At 32.9% G+C, this 24,297-nt stretch overlaps 1 protein-coding gene across 4 annotated transcripts in view; it reads right to left on the bottom strand.

Annotated features, from left to right (window-relative positions):
* LOC142349742 (uncharacterized) overlaps positions 1-24,297 on the bottom strand; it is a 103,252-nt gene that overhangs the window by 57,102 nt on the left and 21,853 nt on the right. For all 4 annotated transcript variants that reach the window (XM_075401484.1, XM_075401487.1, XM_075401488.1 and 1 more), the window contains exon 3: positions 15,244-15,635. In XM_075401484.1, the coding sequence (XP_075257599.1) occupies positions 15,244-15,635 (392 nt within the window). The remainder of the gene's footprint in view (positions 1-15,243; positions 15,636-24,297) is intronic.

Below are 24,297 nucleotides of genomic sequence, written 5' to 3'. Positions count from 1 at the left end.
ATGATTTATACCAAGAAAACTTTAGTCAATTGGTAGCTGAATACTCCTTAAGTAACAAGCTTCTACTCAAATCTTACTTAAAGTATGGAAACAAAAACATAGGCAAAAAAATCATTAAATTTCGTTGAAAAATCAGCAAAACTGATCAAAAACCTCCAATTTAGCATTAAACTCAAATTAACTACTTGAAACCTTCAATTCCTATCAAAACAAGCCTAAAACTAAAACAATATCATAATCAAACCTCATAACCATCAAAAATTGCAAAAAGCTGCTTTTTAAAGCCGCACGCGAACAAAAAATTTTCGCTCGCTTAGAGAATATTTTTTTACACATCAATTTCTCGCCCTCTCAAAAACAGCGGCATGAACAAAAACCACTCTGTTTGCTCCGCTCTTCACTTTTGTTCAGCACCAAAATCACTCCAAATTTTTTCACGGGTTTCATTTCCCGCTTCAAAATCACTGCAACAAAATTGATTTTAAAAAAGGACTTCTCCAATACTCCTCGAGTCGTAAAAACCTATACGTACCTATAGGCCCCTCTGCTTAACGAGATCACGTAACAAGTAGACAAAAAGAAGATGAAAAAAGAACAAAGATCAAAAATCCACTGAATTTTTGAAACAAAATAACTTCATAATTCATAACGAAGATCGGCTTTCAGCTCAGAAATACTTGATAACCTCACATGAAACTCCATAGGAAACCAATAGGTCCTGCATATAGTTAGGCTAAGTCATAAGACTAAAAAACAACACATGCAGGCAAGACTCAAAAACCAGAAATAAGTTACGCACGCAAACACAAATTGTAGAAACACTTAAAATCATCAGTTGTTAACTCAAAAAATATATAAGTTCACTTCGGCCTCCTTTGGACGTCAGTGGTGCCGATTTGGTGAGAGCCGATGTTTAAAGACAACAAAAGGACCACAAATTCTTACCAGAACCAAAAACTCAAAAAACTTTTATAAAAACTCAGTTTCAAAGCCGTAAAAACATCAGTTAAAACGCTCAACCAGTCAAATAAAAATCCGTGTTTGCTTCAAATGAAAAAGGAGGCAATTAAATTGATGAATGAAGTTCACAACAAGTCTGATATTTTTGTGAGCAAATAAAGGCAATCCGTTAAAAGCGTTGAACACTAAAGGCCTTCAGTTGAACACATAAAAAGTTCATTTATACCTCCACAGAAAACCACTGAGATCTTTAATTATTCAGAATATGTAATACGACTACAAAACGATAATCCAATAGAGACAAAAAACAAAAATTCAATCAAAAATTTACAAGAAAAACGTCCAAGTCATTAAAAGCGTAAGAAATTTACTGAAAACAATTGTTCTAATAAGCCTTTATTCAATGGCAATCGGATCTGTTTCTCAAGTTTTAGTGGGACAAGAACCCAAAATCTAACCTCAAAAACAGGCAACTATCCAAAAATTATAATAGTTTTCGTTATATACTTGTCGTATTATCAAAGTATAAAAACATATAGTTAAAACACAGAACAACGAAATGTAATAACATGGTTTGGCTCTACCATGAATGGGCCCTGTCATCAATGGGACCAAGCTTCCAGTTGATCAAATTAAGAACGAAAAATTTATAAAATCAAAAATTCTTTGATACATTTTTTAAAACTATAATTACATTTAAAGTTATAAGAGCCATTAATTAAAAAAAAGCCTTACAAGGTCTTACTTTGACTCCAAAAAAATTAGGACCGGTCCCTAATGACATTAAGCCACAACTTGACTGAGATGGTGTTCAAAAAGTGGCAACATCCAAAAAATAACTGATAAATTTACACACACACACAGACACACACACACATATATATATATATATATATATATATATATATATATATATATATATATAAATACTCAAAGACATAAGAGCCTTTAGGTGTAAATTAAAAAGCATTATATAGGCTAATTGCCACATTTTTATAACGCATTAAAAAGTTTCACTAAACCCTCATTAGATAGCCAAATGGACCTTTGACTATTGAGACTGAGTAAATAAAGGCAAATTCAAAAAATCATTAGAATTTTGTGAAAGCAATGTTGGAACCATAATAAGCTTGAAATTTTCTCTGAAAACAATATTTGATAAAATTTGTTCACTGGAACATTCGTTCGAACTTATATGGTATCTCTCGTTAATCAAACTTCTAAAAAAGATTGGTTCAAAACTGGCATGAAAAAAAAATGCAAAAATCAGATTTTCTTTTATTGTAAAAACCAACAATGAGACCAAAACTGGCCTTGCTATTGTTGTAATCGACCGAAAAATCGACAATTCACAATCTCTCTTCTATCTTTTAGAATAAAACCAATACCACTCGAGTCAACAATTTCTAACTCCTCTGATAAGTCCTCGGAGAAAACGAAATGCGAGAAAATCTTTTTAATTTGATATGCTAAGCTTGACAAGCCTTTTAATAATACCACTGCAACTCTGTATGATAAAAAAATCGATCGGCTGAAATTGGCCGAACAAACAAAACCTAGTTAAACCTTATGTTTCTCCACCACTAAGGTGGCACAAGAAGGTATTCCATATGTGTAATAGTTGAACATAAATATTTGTTAGTACATAATAAAGCATGAAACCACATGCTAATACAGAAACGTCTCTCAGCTAATTCATTAGCCCACATACTGCAAAAAAATGAAGTGATTGATTTGGTATTAGATCATCACCAAAAACAATATAATACTCGCAAGTTAATTGGAACAGTAAGAAGCAGCTCCGTTTATTCTAAAGCGAAATTGACAACTATCATACAGCAATGACTGAAAGAATGGAAACTTTGACACTTCAAAACTGAAGATTTTTTTTAAAAATCTTTTTCGGTATCTTCTGTTCTTGACACGAACCTAATCTATGTCATACTGACACAAAAAAAACGCCTATTACTGTCGTAAGAATAGAGAATATACATCCTCCAACTTTTTTTTTATTTTTGTACTCAAATTTTTCACAAATACCGTACAGTGACATAAATTACTCTAAATCTTATATATCAAAATTATAGATTTTTTCAAAATTTAGAGAAATAGATTAAAACTCCGACTTGTTAAAATCATTTATAATATACGAACGCACGCAAATCCCGGAGAAATAATTTAGTTTAATTAACAAAATTAGCTGAATATATTAACATTCATAAAGGTTAGTAGAACTTTTTGATAACGAAACCGATAAAAGAACTCGGAATAAAAGAGGAAAGTCAATTTTTTGATACTTTGAAATCGTTTTAGAAATACTTATCAAAATTGTGTTAATTTTGATTGTATTTCAACACGCATTTATCTCACAACCCTTATATTTCTTGAACAGTAACTTATAATACTTAGCATGTGGAAAAATGTTTGCCCAAATAATCAATTGATATCTCAAAGCATCTCTGGTTATTGTGGAATCGTGCATCTATGTCGCAGCTGCGAATGAAGTAAATTTAAAAAACAAAATAAAAAATAGAAAAAATTAAAATTTACTGGAGATCGCCCTAAATTTACAGCGATCAAATAAACAAATAGAACCAACTTGAGCTTGCTGCATCTAAAAACGAATTCTTTCAACAGAATGTAAGAGTAGAGAAAATTGATTGCTTAGCGCAAACGAAATTTGTTTAACAAAACAAATTAGAGATAAGTCAAATGTGGACGACATTAACAACAATTTAAAACATATGCATCAATTGAGCATATTCATTTTTTGCAGTTGGTTCTGCCCTTTTAAAATAACTCAAAATCGACTTTTAAAATTTAGCTTTTGTCTCTTAATATTTCTGTGTTCCCAGTTTTTTGGTGAGAACACTATTTATCTATTTTCTACACCGCAGAATGAGAGGGAAACACGCTTTAGCAACTTGGTTGGCTTATGAGTTGTCCTGAGTTACTAAAATGAGCGGAAATATTATTTCCGATAATTTAAGATTAAAACATTTTTTGACAGAACAAAATTTTTGAAGTTTTGCATCAATTTCAGTTTTAGGAAAATATAAAGTGATATCATTTCTCAGGTTCCATTTGGAAAATTTGCTCAAATTTGCAATTACTTGAGAAAATTTTGAGCGTTAATAATTCTGAGCGTCAAGGAAGAAAAAAAAGAGATTAAAAGCAAAGCACCTAACTTTTCCCATACAAAAACAACAATATAGAATATCTTCAGAACATATCAAAATTTTTTCTGAGTAAAAAGTGGCTTTGCAAATAGTTTTCAATCTTTTCAAAACAGATTGAACAAAATACCAGCCATCATTCAAGTATTGTCACTTTGTGTGAGAAATTCTTGCTTCTTGCAGCGCCAAAGAGCAAACAAATAAAAAAAATAGCTTCATTCAAACTATTATCTAGTAACGTAAAGGGTCCACTTAGCAATAAGACCATTAAAAACCTTAGAAGTTAAAGCAACTAATATCAGATCAATACAGATTCTTTTTTGATGTTTTCTTCTTTTACATTTTGTAAAAACCATATTGAGCGAAGTTCAAATCGAAAACGTAAAAAAGTCCAATAATATTAGTTCGAAAGTAATGGGCAGAACCTTTTCTATTTGAGCTGACATTTAATTTCCGTTAACTCATATAAAAGTAACGAACTCTGAAAACCTTTACCGTTTTTACCAACCCAATAGTGACCAATTTTTGCTTTGCTACAGTATCCTTTTGCAGGCGGCAGTTTTTGAACAGCTTTTGATCTCCGAACTTTATTCAGACATAAAAACCATATATGATTGCATCTTGAAAAGGTTATCATTTTAAGCTTTCCTGAGGCATAAGCGCAAATTCGAAAATTGACCAAACTGTGCAAAAGAAGGGAAAAAAATCGTCTGAACTTGGTCAACATGAGAAGGGCTGAAACAAAAAAGTTGGAAAAGTAGAGAATTTTGATTGAATCGAGATTTTAATAAATCTTTTGTCCAACATTTTCCTGTTTTTCAGTTCATTTTATGCTCTCTGACATTACTCAGATGCTTGGAAGAAAATATGAACCTGCCTTGAAAATTCTTCAGCGTTTAACCAATAAAGTTAGGCATGCGTAAAGAATTGTGTAAATTAGGTTAGGAATTTTTTATTGTAGTTAAAGATAAGGATGTAAAAAATTGCCCTCATCCAAAAAATGAGGAAGTTATCTTTTTCAAAACAAAAATATTTGTTTTTATCAAAATATCAATTAATTAACAAAAAAGTGGTTAGTAAAATGAATTTTCAGCAGAATAACTAGTTACCGATTATCTTAAACCAGTTCCATTATTAGAATTTTTATGGATCAATTTTCCCCGAAAAAAAAACAAATCCAACTTGGAACAAATTTGCGCTAATTAACAGTACAAGAATTGCTGACAGGAAGAGAATTAAGAGACGTAAGCCTATTAGTTTTATGTCAAATCCTACTATCAACGCCAACCACGCGGAAAATGAAACAAAGGTTGATTTTCAGTACAAAATTTTATAAAAAGATGCCCCTTTTTCTGTAAACTTGAGAGAAATGAAATAAAATTTAAGTTTTGATCTTTAGGAGTACCAAATGTTAATCGAAAACAGAAGCTGTTTTCATAATCAAGTATTTGGATTGACGTCCAGTTAAACCAGGACAAATAGTTTACCGATTACCTTCAAACGACTCAAAAATTAAAATTTTTTATGGACCATGTTTCTCCATGGAAACAATTAGTCTTGAGCCAAATTTGCGCTGATTACCAGTACACGACTTGCTGACAGCAAGCGTTCCGTAAAGTTACAAAAAGTCTCTTTTTGGTTAAGGCGATTAGTTTTTTCAAAGCCAACTATCAGCACCAACCAGAAAAACAGTAAAACAAACGTCAACATTGATAAAAATTTAAATAAGAATCCTTCTTCTCAAAAGTAAAAATACATAAAATTGAAGTGTTGATATCTAGGTGTACCAAATTTTGATCAAAAGGAGAAGCTGTTTTCATACTCAAGTACGTTTTTTAACGTCAAATTAAACCAGACGCTGTCTGACGCAGATCAGTTTTTCTAAAAATTGACTTTTTTTTACATCCTCATTATTAAAATTAAATATTTTTTTTTCAATTTTAGTATCTCAAGCAGGTGACTTCTTTGTAGATTCGACTAGTTGATTCCAGAAGAAGAGGATTGAATTCAAACGTAAAACCGATTACTAAAAAAAAACAGATGGTAATTAGTATATTTTTGCGCAACTAAGGAATGCTTTTTTATATTTATCTCTTTGCAAATAGTTTTTTAAGGGAGAAATCAACAAGAACTTTTCAAGCAGAATCAACCAAAGATAAAATTGTAAAGGCTATTTCAATGATTTAAGGAAAACAGACGGAGCTACTTACTCTTTTCCAAAAATTTTCAATTACCTTCAATTCGAAATAACACTATTCTTGGTGAAAATTTTTTGACTTTGTATATCTACCCCTTGTCCACTCTAAAAACGAATTTTAAACTCCGGCAAAATAAAGCAAAAATAGCAACATTTCATTTTTCTGTCTGGTTGCAACTTTTATGTTTTTAAACAGTTTTTCAGAAAAATATTCGTGTTTAATTTTGAATTAATAATAACAGCAATAAAGGTTTGAATAAAAATTGCAGAGGACCCATGAAGCACCTTAATCCTCCTGAAAAAGACATCTTACTCAGATATTTTTTCCTTTTCAGTTTTTTAGAACTAACCTTTTTCAGTGGGCTTCAAATTTAGCGTAAAAACTCGTGAAATCCATATATCGTTCCAACAGTCTACATCTAAATCATATCCTTTTTATTTAGATTGCTACAAAGTTAAAATTTGACTGAAAAAAGCTTTAAAAATAATAATAATACGACCTCTTAATTTTTGCACCCGGACAACAACGGAGATTAGCAATTTTCGAAACTCTTATTTAACTTCTTTAGCAAATATTTTTAAGGTAAACTTTGAAAGAAACTAGAAATAACTTTCTAGGTAATCGCCTTATTGGCACAAAATTTGAGAAAGTTGCATTTGCCCACAGGTAGATTTCACCTACATGTGTCCGCAATAGTAAAACATGATGGACGTAATCTCTGATCTACAAAAACTATAGTTTCGAGAAACCAAAACTAAGAAAGTCTGCACACAAAATATGACTCCTGAGATCATATTAAAAATTGCGTATCCTTGTATGATTTTTCGAGAAAAATTGACAACCGATAAAATTTCACATTATGTGACATTTCATGTTTTATTTTTAATTCTCTGATGTTGGTCATTGTGAGTTTTCATATTACGTGCATGTAGTTTTATATAATTTGTTGTAAAATAACATGATTTTCAACCCTAATCGATTTTTTTTTTCGATTTTCAACCCTAATCGCCTTTGAAAAAAATCACGTGTCCTCAAAATCATATTATTTCTATATAAAATACTACACGAAACGTCAATATGAATCAGGCCAAAACTCTCAGCCAATCCGGGAGATTCATTTAACAATGCATGAATAATCACCTGTTTTGAAAATGTATGTTTTTTACCAAAATTCTTGTGATGCCATGTCTGCGAAAAAATTATGTCCCTTTTATAAAGAGTGCTATAAAGTAAACATTTAACTAAAGAATAGGCTTTTGACTAAGCAATTGACAAAAGATGACATCTTAATTTGAGTAGCCAGATTGCTTTACTAATTTAGAGTGATATGCTTTGTTCTTCTGGATTCCAGCCCCAAACAAATCGTTCCAGAAAAAACTCAGCAATTTTTATGAGTTTACGCTATTTAGAACGACAGCCAGAAAAAGATGAAAAAATTTTCGACTCAGAGTCCTTCCTCATTAGACTTCTCACAAAAAAAATGTAACTAATTGTACTTGATGGAATCACGCGATTTGTTCTTTAGAATCGAAGACCATCTAGGAATTTCACTCAAGAAAAATATTTTGGGTGATTTGAAGAGTTAGTGCCCTAATTTTATTGGGTTAGCATATTATTTGCACCTCAAAAATGTCCAAAAACAAATAAATTAAAAAATTGTTTAAAAGAACTAACAAAAATTAAAACCATCCTAAAAATTATTTAGCAGAGTCATGAAAAATCTTCACAAAATAATTGCTAATTGCAATCGTTAAGTTGATACAATAAAGAAATGGAATTTACTCGATGTCTCAAACTCTGCAAAAATTTGAAGTCTGAAATCACTCGAAGATATTGACCGTTTTATGGAGCAGTTCATAATTATTCGATGAACTGGAAAACGTCCGGGATCCATTAGAAGTTTGCTGCGCAGCTATAATTGTAATTGCCTCATTTAATTTTGAACTTAAAGTTGACTTAAGTAAAACTTCACGGGAAACTTGCACAGCACACTCGATCATGGTTATAAGGCAGATATGGCTTGATTCGTAAAATCTAAAACTTGGGAGACCAAATGCAGCTATAGCCAATATTTGCCATCTCCGTTTTTTTTTGTCCAGAGAACTTTTCACTTTTTTGATGGCATCTCAGACCAACATGTGGTATCCTTTTGAAACTCTCTGTATGTAGAATTTCACAAAAAAGAGTTTTTTAAGAATTCGTAGTTTTGCAAAAAAAAAGTATAGCACAAAAACTTTTGCAGCGTTTAACTTTAGGCGAATTTTGAGGCAATCTTATTCAACTTTTACCAACTAGGATGAATTAGCGGATTTTGTCACTTTCCGCTGTTTTTATGACCCTCTAGAACAATTCTTAAGCCCTGTGACTAACACTTTTTGTCTTCGTTCATCTGTGTCGAGAAAAAAAGAAAACAAAACACACAACAATTAGTCAGATAAAAAAATAGATTTACGATAATTTTTAACCGGTTTCAAAAAGCGCCCTTTTTAGGCACATACTAGAATATATACAATAACACATACAGGCACATACATTAACAAATATACCCCGATTCGACTCAAGCACTTATTCAATAAACATAGATATTCTCGAATTTTTTTCCTATAATGAGGGTGTTTTGATTGCTCATTTTTTAAAAGAGGCTATAACCTTGGCATCAGTAGTTTTCACTAGTTGTCATTATTGTCCAATTTTTGTCAAAACAAACATTTTTAATATCTGGAAACCATATATTAGACGAAGATGCGTTGAGCTCAAAAAACTTCTTAAGTCAAGAGATCAAAATAATGATTAATACCTTGTCTGCGTGACAGAAAGAGTGCATCATCACATTTGACTTGATTTTTGGAACAAAAATCGAGAATCAGGGCTTTCATTTGGGTTTCAATTACCCTAGTAAACCACAAATTGATAACTTGCAAGAATCTTGCAAGATTTTGAATTCAATTGGAAGACGATGCTAGATATTTTCTCGAAACAAAAATTTAATAATCAAAATTACTTCAGTTTATGAAACTTCTAAAGCCAAAATTTGCAATACCATTTTTTGTCGAAACTTTTTTAGTTGGGAAATACACTATAAATGAAGTTAATGAAGTATTTCATAATAGTAATTTAGAAAAATTTTTTGCTCGTTAAATGACACTGGAAGTAAGTTTTTGAAAAAAATAAATACCCTTCCAAATGAATTCAAAATCTTGCAGGATTCTTGCAAGTTATGGATTCTTTCGTAACCAGTGTATACAATAGGTTGTCTATGGATCTTTGTTTTCAATTTTTCATTATTTCGTTGGTTTCTGCAAGCGTGTCTCTCGAATTGACCAAGTGACAATCTTTCTCGGAAGTTTTTTGATACTGAAGTGAGCAGCACAACAAAAAAAAGATTAGTTGGGTTTCTTTACAAATTCTCTTGATCACGATTGATTTAAACTAAATTTTGTTTGAGTCATCATTTTTTGGTTCCCAAATGTGGCGGCAGGGCACTCTTTAAACTGTTATAAGCTCACTAGTTAAGACTTCGCGATCATCTGCAACATCATTTTTTCAAAATAAAACTTGTTCGATAATGGCCGATTCAACTGATATCCAAAATAGTTGTTTTCAAATGGTACTTGTATCGTACAACTCATCACTCGACGATGTGATTGTTTCATGTAATTTTACATTTTCGCCACTGTTATGTGCTCTCGAAGACATTTTTTCAAGTAAATTCGCTAATTTTTTTGTCTTTTTTCCCGCTATAGTTGCCTCAGCTTGCCTAAATTTTTGCGAAAATTGTTGAGGCTTTGAGTTACTAGGCAGGTGTTTTGGATACTGCATTTATTTAATCTTCAAAGTTTTCTCCTAAATTTTGGATTTACCTTGAATCAAAATCACCAGAACTTTTTAAACTTTTGAAATTGGGGACGCTTTTGATGATTTAGCCGTCTGGGATCTTTTCTGCAACCACAATTTGTATATGTTTAAACATTATGTATGTATTTGAGTTATTACGTATATATACGTATGAATAGGCATTTAGAAAATACTATAAGAGAGCAGGTTTAAAAATAATATGTGTATAGCAATAAGCGTCTGCATATAATGTAAGCATCAACCAAAAACTTAGATTTTTTGCTTTTTTGAGTAATTACGAGCTTTGTGAGGGCTGTAATACTATAATTTTCCTAATAAATGTTACAGATATGGTCGTTGATGTATTGTACGACGCACGATATTATGAAAACAAATACTCTTTTCAGAAGGAAACAGAACATTATAACTTCGGGGGTGCATAAATTTCGGCTATATAGGACTGGGGGGGGGGGGGGGGGCAAGCGGAAAAAAGTCGCTGTCTGCGCTATAATTTCTCAAAACCAACCGCAAAATACTGACAAAACAGCAAGTATTTTGACGACATTCGGATGCACTTAGGCAAAATTCTTCAGGTCGTATGCATTTAACTTTTTATTATTTAACACAGCTACCTACGAGGGAGCGAGGTTTTTAGTTTTTCTTTGGCGTTTTAATTTTAGTATAACGTCGTTGAAACTACATGACATTGATGCATAGATACTGAAATATCAATTAGTTTGCAGAGTTTAGGAGCTCAACTTGAGCATTTTGACTATGCAAACAAAAAGAACGAATTTGAGCGATATAAGTTGTAGTGAAATGTAGCTTTATATGTTACGAAAACAAAACGGAGACTAAATTCGCAAAGTGATCGAGTTGTCAAGAATAATTACAAACTCAGAGATCATTTACCGAAAAAAACCAAGTATAGTTACAGCAGGACAAAAAGGAATGGAAGAGCGTGGGAAAAGCAAAGATAGTTGTTTATGAATTCACCCCAAACCACAAAATTGCAAACATAACAGCCTTTTGGTAAGAGAAAATTGAGTATGTATTCCTTCTAACCAGCTACAAGTTTAGGATTACTCTTTAGTGTTTTCAGGAAGGATAAAATGGACATGTTAACTGAAGGATTACAGCATAAAAAAAGAAAAACAAAAAATGTGATTTGTAACATTTGTCGGCATTTTTTTCTTGCATATGCCAATAAAAAAAGATCTTTGTTTGCCCACAACACTTACGCACAGCATGGTAAATCGAAAACAAAAAGAGATAAATGTTTTTGTCACAAACCTTATTGTGTGAAAAAGCGAGGCAAATTGTAAGTGAAAAAAAAATTGACCATTTTTTTATTTTGCTTAGGAGCAGAGAAAAGAAGTTTAACCATTAAAAACTGATACTTTTATGGTGTGATTCAGCGAGTGTTTCCCTTGTATGCGCAACGAGACGGTCTGAGTTCAATAACAAAACTAAGCACAACAAAAGTGATTGAACGGACACGTTTGAAGAAATGAAATAAAATGATTGAATTGAAGAAATGGTTGCTTTTTAAATGATTTTTGGATCCAAGCTCGGTACACCCTTATTAAGAGAAACCCTTGAGCAGTAATTCGGAAAAGATTCTGTGTTTGCGGAAATTTGGTATAGATATCAAGAGTTAGCGCAAATACCTTTTGTAGTTCTTTTTTTCAAATCGTGTCAGTCAATCAAGTATATCATGTGAACTTTGAGAAACTCAAAGAATATACTGGAAACCTGAGCCAAGACCAAGTAACAATAGTATAGTTTTGGTAACCTTACATTGGAAGGAATCAATAACATCAAAAAAGGAGCAATTAAGTATTGGAAGTTCAAAAAGTGTTAAACCGGAACTTCTAGTAGAGATAATGAGCTATGAATTAAGTTTGATAATTGAGGTAGATAGAATAGACAAATTACCTGTTAGCTCTTTAAAGAATCAACTGAAGCGAACAGAAGAATACAAGGGCTTTCTGAAAGAAATTCTGATAGAGAGAGACTGATATGTTGAAAATACAAGCGCCTCAATTTTCACTCAACCCCCGCAAGTCATCTAAACTCTACTTTATCAAGCCCCATCGCCCTGAGATTTTAATTGGTGAACTTTTGTACAATTGTAGGCATAAAGAGAAAAACAACGGGCTCTTTCCGGTACCTGAAACCATTCGCTGTGGCTCTTAAAACAAAAAAAGAAGATAACTGAATTTTTTGTGCTTCTATGAAAGAAACGAAATTTCTACTAGAATCAAAATTTCTAGCAGAAAGCACAGAAAAACGTGAAGAACGGAAATTAGTTATCGTTCAAGGTATTAACGCTGACGAATATTCTACAAAGAAAAAGAGCAAAAAGATCAAAATTTTCCCCGAATTTTCCACCACTGTGATAATAAAGAGAATTGAGAAAATTTGGTTAACACAAATAGTGCCAGCCCCACAGGGGAGCAAAAAATCTTCATAGGATAAATTAGAGAAGTATCAGTAACAAAGAAAGAATAGGAATGGATCCTGAACTTCAAAGCGAGTTGTCCATGAAATTCCGGTAATATTGAGCAAATATTCACTTAGGATAAACTATAGCGCGTGGCTAGCATTCTACGCCCATTATTACACTTATACGTTAGGTCAAAATGTTCTAAAGGAAATGAAACGTTACTTAACACTGATAAAAAATTTGATAAGTTTGAGTACCCTTAGGCAGATTAAAAAATATCAGAGAGAGGATTACGAACTGAGAGCAAGAGAAAACGCTCAAATGGAGCAGTTGGTTCCTAGTGCAAGAATTTTAATTTTTGAAAGAGTTCTTGGTGAAAGAACATAGTTTCGTAAGCTGCAGTGAGTGAGACTGCAAGGTTATTCAAAAACACAGGTTGCGAAGATTATAAATTTCTTACCAGTATTACAGCTACTGGGAGGCAGAACTTATTTGAATTTTTTGGGTGAGGAAGTAAATAGACTGTTTGTGGATACTTGCGCATAAAGTGCTTGAATTGTTTAAATTCTGTGTGGATCAATATTAAGTTTTAATAGAAAAATTTCTTTTGATTGTTGAATTTACTCAATTATCTATCTCTGGCTATAACATTACTTGTTACTGGCATTACTTATTATTGATTGCTAGTTCAATTATCCAGAGTGAAGTTTTCAAGCAGCCGAGAGAGAGCAAAATTCTTTGGGGATAACACACAGTCACTACAACGAGAGGAACCACCAAACAAATTATTCGGAATTTTGATAGAGTTTTGGGCGCTAGCCGGTCCCCAGCTAGAAGCCTTCTAACGACAAAAATACAAAATTCTACGTTTTCTTATGTTAAAGCCACTGCATTCAAAAAATGTTCGTGAAAAACGTGTCTAATATTGTTAAATTTTTGTATGTTCTGAGTTTGAACAGAATTATTATCGATATCGAAGTCAGTTAAAAGTATTTTCCCCTAAATTCTGATTTTTGGATCCTGCCTGTCATTGTTGTCCTTAGCTTTTTCGGAGGACGTATGAAGGCATTGCAAAAAGTATTTATATTTTCTTTTTCATTATCCAAAGAGAAACTTAATATTGAAAAAAACCCTTTCCTATAAAATTCTTTTTTTGTATTCTGTCATAAGTGAAATCCGGACAGGATGAACTGATGGAGCAAAGGCAGAATCGATATATATGTCATTTATGTTGCAAATGCTATCGTGTCTGATAATCTATCAGTCGCAGGGCTATGCTGAAATATCTGATATAAAATACGAATGTGCAAACTTTCTGACCCACGCAGAATCATGCGAGTCTCAAGCGGTCATCCACGCACTTGTTCAATCTTAGCCGAGGTTGCAGTCCTAAGTTCTCAGTGGAGGTTTCATTTCGGTTCCAAACCAAAATGTTTTTGAAATCAGAATTTCCGTTACAATTGGTCATCGCGCCCAAGTAAAAAGTATGCGATTGGTCCCGGGCAGGTTTCTGTTACTGAGAGGTTTATTGGGGAGTGGGTGTGCGTTCGAAGTGATCTTTGGGTGAATAATTTAAGTTTATGTTCTCAAGATTAAAAACCATGATTAGCATGTCTAGTTGCCGCATGTGGTAATGCCGCTAAAACATGTTCTGATTTGTTGCGCAGGATTTTTGTGATCAATTTTAGCTTTGTAGAAAATAAATATAGCCGACGCGCATTCATGTATTATATACGCATGGTCATTAAGTTACTGTCTATTCGCTCCAGCCAGCGGCAAGCAGGGAAATTGGATTAAGAGCCCAGCTAAGCTCCTCAGACAAATTCTCAGACACGGCTGAGGTATATTGGGGGGAACGAAAGATAACAAGACTGCATAGCTAGTAGCTAGCAAGCACTGTAGTCTAGCGATGTTATTGGAGCTGAAAGCGTTCTACTGATTACGTTACAGACTCGCACATATTTGGTGCTTAATGTGAAAACATGTAGCATTCAATTTGTAACTGTGCGTTGTTTGCTTTCTTCGCAATTTCAATCCCAAATCGTGCAAACAGCCGTACGCTCACATAACCGAATGCTGAATTCCGGTTCAAATCAAACATTTCTCTACTTTTCCTATGGTTAAAGAGCAACTAAAACAATTTCAAAATATAATTTTTGGCTTCTAATACAGTATGAATAATAAATTTAGTTCATTAACATTTTCGGCTGTGCGACATTTGTTGCTAATTTGAGCGCGTATGCAACTTACAAAGACACATTTCCAACGACACAACACACGCACTATGAAGGATATATTACAGACAAAACAGGCAATACTATACAGAAAGGGGAAGGTAACTTAGACATAATGTAAATTAAGCGAACCTATTAAACCTTATAAACACACATTTTAAGTCTCTCTTAGCCTACATTATTTAAAGTAACATAAATATAAACGGACTACAATTACCGCTTTTGGTCTTCATTTGATCAAAAAGATGCCGAAATAAAAACTGTTTGCGAGAGACGCGACAGTTGCAAATTTGACGCCGTTTTTCATGTTTAAACATAAATAATTGACAAATTTAGGCCTAATGAGAATTCATCTGAATGAATGAGTACCAAAAATGTAAACGTGAACTAACTTTTTGATCGCCATTTCTTGGTTGAAAATTGTTTCGTCATAAGCTTTGCTTGAATTGTCAAAGCGCTCTTTTTCCGCTTTTTCAAATTCTTTCATTTTTCTGTCACGCTCTTCAATTTCATCACGCAATTCCTGCTCCATTAGTTGGGAATTTTCCTTGATTCGTTCCAATTCAGTTTCCCGCGCGGCGTCTTTGGTCTTTGCTATGTTTTTGAGATTTTCAATTTCCGACAAAAGTCGGCGGAGTTCAGCATCGGCTGCAGATATAATTGTTTTCTGGTTAGGGTCGTGAAACATGCTGAATTGTTTTTGACCTCGGGTGACCTCTAAATCTACGCTCAATTTCATGATTTGGGTGTGCTGGTCTTGGATCATTTCCTTAAGCTTCGAAACCTAAATGTGAATTTTAACAAGTTAAAAAGTTACGATCAGAACATCATGTGTTTTTTCAGATTCTTGCAAAAATGATTGATCTTTCTCCACGAAAGCAAAATAATTATAAGCTCAATGCAAAAAACTTATGAGCCGAAAAATTAAGATCTACAATATAATCTAAAACATTTCTCTCAAAACAGCAAGTTGCTCACATTGTAACTCGGCAACCTGCTTCTCATAGAATCATCCAAAAAGACATGACCAAAAAATCAAGCACTTAAAAAGTTAAAACTTTACGACGTATAAGATAGCGAGCTGCCTCAGTTCTGCCGAAGAGTTGGTGGCGGGACTAACTTTTTCTATAGTCAAATACCGAAGACACATTAATTATGACAAAAACTCAGTCTATTTTTTTAAAATAGACAAAGCATTTTCTAATAACACGTCAAAAAGGCTATATTTTTGAACATAATCATTTTCACACATAAAAACCATTAACTATCAGCAAATTATCTATACCTCCAAAAGAAGCTGTTGGAACTTTTTTCCAGAAAACGTCATTCAACTACAAAAACAACATAGAGCCAAAAATCAACAGTTCAGTTACATTTTGGGAGGAAATGTCGCAGCTATTAAAACAGAAGCTATTCACTAAAAACATTCAAATTGTTCCCTTGCACCTTTCAATTCTATTGGGTGAGACATTACCTTAATAATTTGAAAAGACAACAAAATAGAACCCCAAAAAGGGGGGCAAATATGCCAAAACCACAAAAAGTTTTTGGAAACTCTTAGAATCAAAGCCGTATAAAACCTTTTGTTAAATTATAGACCAGCAAAGAAGATTGCAGCTTAATTCTCTACAAAAATGTTGCAAACTATCCTTTCTGAGTCTAAGCTAAAAATAGAAAGGAATCAAAAATCGCTCAAAATTCACAAATTGACTTAAGTTATCGAAAAAAGTACTCAAAGTCGTAAAAGCCGTTAGGTATCGACTGAAATCAATAAATAGCATCCCATACGCCACACAAGGAAGCCAATTGCATCTTTTGTATAAGACTAAGTAATGAGAGTGCATAAAGAACATCAAACGCAGGCAAAACTTTCCATGAAACTCATACATTTTCATTTGGCCTCATTTGCACATTAAAGATCTGTCATAACTGAATTTTGATTTTCAATTCATTTTGATTAAAAATTAACACTTTGTACAAAATTTAACACAACGCGTCAACGCAATCCAGATAGTTTTTCGTCTTCAAAACCCACAATGAGACCAAAACCAGCCTTGTAAATTGTGTGGACTCATTAAAAAAGCGTATTTGTTCCGTTCGTTAGCGAAAAAAAAATTAAATCGGCCAATAAAATCAATGTCAAAAATATTTTTTTTAAAAAAATCGAATGATTTTTGGAAAATGGTCAATTTAAATTAGCGAAAAACCGACAAAAATTTAATTCAAAAACACTCTGTCAGGAAACGGAAATAAAATTATCCCTCATTTAAGTTGATGAAGGTTGTTCCAAAAAATTTGTGCTCTACTTTCGGCAAATTTAAACAAAATTGGCTAAATTGTGCAAGTAGCGTAAATGGTGCAAATTCTGACAAAAAAAGCGGAACTTCGAAAAACTTCGCCTACATTATTGCAAATCAGCTAAATCAAAACAGCTCGGCAAGCCACCTTCATCGTTAAAATTAAAACCAATGTCTCAGAAAAATTGGCTAAAACTTGAATAAAAATTACGGAAAATGTGAAAAACAAGGGAAATCAGTCAAATGATCAGAAAATTTCAAACCTGGATATTTCTTTGAAAAAATTGAAAGAAATCTTCTGAATAAAATATTCTACATTGAATATGGCTTTCTAATGCTACAACTAACAACTCTACGATGAATATATCGATCAGCCAAAATTGACAGAACCAAAAATGCCTAGTTGAGCATATAGTAGCGATCCCAACTAAGGTGGGGTCAGAACAAAAAGGAATAGGTAGCGTCTCCATCAATCTCGATATCCCGTAGTGTTTACTCGCCGCACTAAGGATCTTTTGAGCAGCATCCTTACTTAAACAAGCTGATATAGATAGGCACCATAGCTTCGACGCGTAAGGATTGACTTCTAGAACTGTTGACTACTAAAATAGAGGCTAGATTTTTATGAAAACACTCATGAGCAGGTCTTTAACTGTCAAATCTCTGCAGTGGATATGCTTATATTAAGAGTTAGATTTTGAAACTTTCATATTTCAATCAAGGTAACGCTACTCCGCAAAAGTCACTTCAAAGTTCTGATTTTCGTACACCTCGCACTTTCTCAGCCATTTCATTAGAGACAACACTTAACACTTAAATAACACCATATAATGCAGAAATTGCAAACCCAAGTGAAGAACAACAGTTCTTTTGTCAGCTCCTTTATAAGTATGTCTAAAATTAATTTAGGAAAAATTAAACAGCTGTGCATCCTAGAGAAAACACTACTGCTAAATTGGTGCCACTAAGCTATCGTTGAGAGCATCTCGTGGTTCCGATAAAGTTAATATTTTAAAAATAATAGACTTAAAAATTCAATAACCAAAGTAAAAAAAACCTCAGATTTTCATCATGCAACAACCTTTTGGAATACCCGCACAGCAAAAACCTAATGCAGCGATTACATATTTCATTTCTTTCAGCGCAACTTTCTTTGTGCGACTGTCCTCTTTGCCTTAGCATCTAAGCTCTGGTCTACTAAGTTTCATCAACTTAAGCGTACAGAGTTTTTTCTGTTTGTTCTGAGTTTTCGATATTTTCAAGAATATCTGGGGAGCTCCCCAGATATTCTTGAAAATATCGAAAACTCAGAACAAACAGAAAAAACTCTGTTTGCATAGAAAAAACTTTTTCAACACAAAAAATTTTCAGCAGTTTACTCGATTTGACTAGTGGACAGATTTTTTGAGTTGAAGCAAGATGAGCAACAGCAACACTTTTTTGAGATCTGTTTTATATTTGATCCCAACAAACTGACTGCTTGCAAACCTCAATTTATTAATTGCAAGTAGTGCTAAGTAGCAGCTTATTTGCCAACTAAAAATTGTTTGTTCACAATTACGAAAAACTAAGCTTGATGAAACTATTCGCACAAAAATAGACCGTACCATAAAAAAATGAATAACTCGATATCTGCTCACTTTATATGCGTTAAATGTTTGCCGTATAATATAAAAAATGAAAACGATCTCATTCTATCTCTTGGCGTCGAGATTGTTCATTATTTCACACAATTTGATCCCTACTCTAGTAATTGAAAAACACAAAACTTATTCCCAAATTGTCAATATACAATGAAACATCACTTAAGCCTTTCTTAGGTCGGGAAATTGGGATAAATAACAGAAAGCAGCTCGCAAATGCGTTTGTGCTCCCGATTGAACTTTTCCTAAAATTACCGAAAAAGTTTAATAAATGTTGAAAATTTGAAAAAGTTCTACAAATGACAGCTTGAACTTAATACTAACTCACTGCAATATTTTCCACAAAAAGATAAATGACAGCAATTATCCGAATAGTTAAAGCGACAGTTTCGGTTATACAAAAATTATTCTGAAGAGCTTCACCGCAATCAAACTTAAACTTTACTAATCTTCACCTGCAAGTATCTCTTCATGTAACAACGTGAATATCATTTAAAGTTCAAACAAAAAAAAAACAAAAAATACACGACTGGTGGAGCAAAAGAATATATGACAGCATATCAAGGTACTCGAGCTCTGATGAGAGATGAAATGTGTTTTGTAAGAAATGCATTACCGGCTGCAAAAATATTGTTCATTGATATTCTCCTCGAAATTTTTGTAAAAATTAACGCATTCAGCGTTGTGAAGCGAAAACTTTGTTGCACCTTTTTAAAAAAAATTACACTCGTAACCATTGTTTTGCAATCTGGAAAACACGCGCTCAAAGAAATTAACAACTAAGAACGGTTCTTGAATTCGCAGAAGTAAATACGAGAACTCTATTTAAAGTAAATCACTTTAATGGAACGCAGAAACAAACGTAGAAACTGCGATAAAATCACTTTAATGAAACGTAGAAACAATTCTGTTTTCAATATTTTAAGAAATAGGTTAATTCTGCACATTCATTGATTACAGGAAAGACTTAACGAATTTTTTAGCAAAGTATTTTACATTTGGATTATGTGTTATAAAATTTTGTTAAATTTAGTTTAAAAACTAACTTATGTTAATTGGACACCTGGGAATAAACATTCCTTTTCTAAGGCCCCTTAACGAATCAATGGTTTTCTATACGGTTAGGTAAGTCTCAATTTGATATATAAAAAATTTGAACTCCTCTGATATGAAAACTTCGTGCGCGCTGAAATGGTTGAAATCAGTGAGGAGAAAATTTTTTCGTTTCATTCTTTAAAAACAGAAAAAAATAGTGCCTGTTTTTCACTTAAGCCGTAGCGTCTTGGTTGTAACTGGAGTTTCCCTGATTTTTGATTTTATGTGAGGTCAGCAAAACATGGTTGATGTCTTTCGTTTGATTGTGTTAGCAAAAATAGCAAATAAAAAACCTTTAAGTAGAACAATATCTTGAGCGTATTTGTCTCCTGGAAAAATTTGTTCGAAAACATAACAAAAAAGGGAACATTTCTGAAATTAGTTCTATTAATTAATTTTTGAGACATACAAGTAAAATTCTGAAATAGTCAAAAACCGTTAATTCTCACCAAAGACTAATTCAAATGATATAACAAATTTTGCCGTAAAGAAAGGAAAATGTTTCAAGGAATTGTTTGGTATTTGTTCCGACACACTCTAATCCAGGAGGAACTATATGCCAAACTGGGTTTCTTTTGGTCTTTTGATTCACTCATCAGTCAATATTGGCCGGTCGATATAATCGAGCAATGTGAAAATCTTTAGAAAGCAATTACAGCGTAGTAAATAGAATTGAAATGATTGTTTTGAAATTCATTTTTTCCAGGCAGTTCTCGACGTTCAAAATTTTGTTCATGTTTTCCGGAACTTTTGCTCAAGTTTTCGTCAATTTTACAGAAATTTGTTGAATTTTTATCAATGGTTTTTAATGATTTTGCCTATAAAAATAGAGGAGGGCTGCTGACTCCTTTGGTTCAGAAAAATCACCTCAAATTTCGCTGGATTTTCAAAATTCGGCATCTCATTAAAAATGGCACAAAATATGTATTTTAGCCTACTTTTTCATTATTTGCTGGAAGTAGAGCCCTTAAACCAAATGAGGCATTTTCGAATAAACTCGAAAAAGGACTAATTTAACTTCGCCTTTCCTTAAAAGTGTTCTGAAGTAAAAGTTTCGAGGTTTCTTTTGGTAACTTGAACAAGCATTTTCCAGTAGGCTTCAGAAATTTTTGAAGGTTGAATTTTTAGCTGCCAAATAGCTCATTGGGTTGCATTTTGAACAATTACATGTGGTTATTGAACGAGCAGCACCCTCAAGGTTATCTATCGAATCGTCTTGATTTTTGACTATGAAAAATTGTAATAATTCTATTAGGGCGATGTCTCATCTGAAAATATTTCAGCAATCGTTGGTTTGTTTTTCTTTCTCTTTATTACAGACCAGAATATTTTCCTCTCTAAAAAAGAGTGTCCTCTGTCAATTATTGACAGCTCATATTGAGGTGAGATTAAGGCCCAATTAACATATATTGTCTTTTTCGGAGGAAATTTCTTAGTTTTCGTGTCTTCTACTAAAAGAGTTTTCGGAAACTTATACATGATTGTTTTGCCCGCATTTGTTTTTTTTTGCAGTCTCATGACCGACTTTCAATAATAAAATATGCAATTGGCTTCCCTAATTGGTCTAGGTGAACCTTTGGAATGCTTTCATTTGAAACCTACGCGCTCTTATCTCTCGAAAACTTTGTTTTAGGAAAAACTCAGATATGTTTTGATTTTTTGATGTTTTGTTTTTGAATACTGTCAACTCGTTGCTCAGTCTCGTTAAATTTAAGCTTTCTAAAGAACGAAAATCATTTTTTCTGTTGGTTTTTAAATCAAATATAGTCTATTTTATTTTCGAATTTTGGCAATTTTTGAAACAGTTTTTTTGTTTCCTTTTCATATTATCACAGTAATAACAGGCCAAATTGACTTCGAAAGAAAAGTCAATTAAACGCACGTAAAATTACTACCGATTGATTGATTCTCTTTAATGGCTTTCAAAAAGATTTTTTTTAAAAAAGGAAATAAATCTATAGAGTTTAACTAAATTTGTTGTTCTTTTTGTAGCCGTATCACATATTCTGAATAACAACAGGTTTAAATGGAAAAAAAACAAATTGCTGAGACAAAAGTCAAAGTAGCTCTATTATCAAGCAATAAGTATTGGGCCTTAAGTCCTTAAAATAAACTGTCTTAAAAAATATCGATTGACTTTTTTAATTCTGCCCTTTGTGTTCTTTTTTTTGAAAATTTCTAATTTCATCTCATTTATGATAAGTCGCATTTGGATGAAGCAAACAAAGGTTAATCCTTTTAGTATTTATGAAAGGTTTTGTATTTCTGAAGACTGCTTCGGGTTTTCAAAAAAATGGTGATATTAGCCAATTATTAGCTGACAGAAATTCTTGAACATATAATAAACTGTAATGAATATCTTATGGTTCTAACGGTTTCGACACCTTCTATCTGAATTGTTATCTGAAAGTTCTTCCGATTTTTTGGTTTTGTTAAATGTGTGTGTCGCTTTTTTGAAGTCTTATTTCATATTCTGAATGACAACCCTCAAAGGCCTCCTATGGCAGTATAAAAGAAACTATACATTGTTTTCAGTCATTAATTATTAATTTGATCGATTTCGAAAAGGTCAAATGTTAAACTATTGTTCTTTTTCGTCTGCCCTGTTAAATATTCTCATTAAGGACCTTTGCCATATGTTTTCTACAGATGTTCAAGCTTTTTATTGGTTTTTACGTTTTCATCTGATGCTACTTAGATTTTCGTCTGGATTTTATCTCATGCATTTTTGACCTTGTTATTAAGCGTTTGTGCAAAACAGATCTTGATTTTCGGTCGCAATAACGTTTGTTTTAGTTGTTATTAAATTATTCTTAAATTGAATTTGTTGTTTGTTTTGAATCCTAGCATCATCAATGCAAGGTATCATTAGCTCTTCAAAGGTGGTATTATTTACTTCCTTGTCTTACTAGCGATCGTTCCCAATGGCTCGAATGAAGTTACATAAGAAACTATCTAGTGTTTTTAGATGAAAGATGATGGCTGTAATGTCTTGGCCCCTTTTTAATTTTGTTTATGTTGATTTGTTGCCAGGTCTCTGTACAGACAGGTCCCATCGACTTTGAATTGAAGTAAATTTGTGCAAGTTGATTTGTTAAGTTGAAGTTTTGTCTAACACTATTTTGACTCTGTTATAGATTTTAAGAAAATAGTTATTGAGTTTGATCATAATTAAGGTTTTTTGCTTATTAATTGAGGGTATCATCGGCTTCCAATGCGGCATTATTTAATTTATATAGTGGTTTGCGTTTGAAACATTTCAACTCAAAAACCAAATAATTTCGAACAGTATGTGCATTTTCGGAGACAATTTATTTGGTAGACAATTAATTAAAAAATTTGGACGAGCGGGTTCGGAACATTATGTGCGAATGCAAATTACCGAGCCTCCATGTTTAAACTTAATCATTAAAATCGACCTTTTGTTCCTAAAATCTTGTTTCAATAATTTCACAAAAAAAAGATAGAACATCATATTAAATGCCGTAAAAAACAGTTTTCGGTTCAATTACTTAAAGAAACTTAAACCCATTTTCCCCTTTGCTTCAACGAATTGAGACACTTCAGATTTGTTAAACAATAACTGAAAAAATCGTTTCCATGCACCCATTAGAATAATTTTATAGTTACGGAGACAATTGTAACTCATTATCGTAAAGATTACATCGCGGAATTTCATGAAAATATTATTGGTTTATTAGTATTTATGTCACCGGAGTAGCTTCGAATTGCAGAATGCTGTTCAAATACCTCTGCCTCGAGCATATTAAGTCATAATATGTCCAGTTAAATGTGAACATGAAAACTCTAGATTATTTTCATGTTCAGATCTTAATCTCAGACAGAGTCTTCGTTGGTTTCTGTTTAGATTCGGCTAGCGAAGGCACGCGCGCCCATAAAATTCAAATTTCCACTGCCGAGGAGAAAAGTTAAATGGGGTGGCACATGTGAGTAGGGGTGTTTGGCGGGAGGCTAGAGGTTGAGACGTTGTTTCAGGGGGGGGGGGGGGTAAGACAGAGGGGAAGGGGTTGGTTTGATTGTTGTGCTACCAAATATAGAGAGTAGGATTATTATGGTATGGTCGTAAATTTCACAACAAAGCTTGTCACCAAATTTTCCAGTCTGGTGCGTGTGTATGTGTATGCACACTTTGCAGACACATTTAATCGTAAATCTATTTTAAATTTACCTCTCTCTCTCCCGAATTTCTTAGGGAAAGGGAGAGAGGGAGGGAGAGAGGGGGAGAGAAAAAGTAACTACTGGAGGGGTATAGAATTACATCATGCATCAACGAAGTCCCAGATATCTTCAGCGTCTCCCTCTCGCTCTCTCTCTCTCTCTCTCTCTCTCTCTCTCTCTTTCTTTAGCTCTTGTCTTGTCTTGTATCTTATCTGTTCGGATTTTTCCCAAC

The sequence above is a fragment of the Convolutriloba macropyga genome, chromosome 11 (genome assembly GCF_964194025.1).
Source record: "Convolutriloba macropyga chromosome 11, txConMacr16.3, whole genome shotgun sequence".
Taxonomy (NCBI): Eukaryota; Metazoa; Xenacoelomorpha; order Acoela; family Convolutidae; genus Convolutriloba; species Convolutriloba macropyga.
Note: the sequence above shows the minus strand (reverse complement) of the source record. Positions and strands in the feature narration are given on the sequence as shown.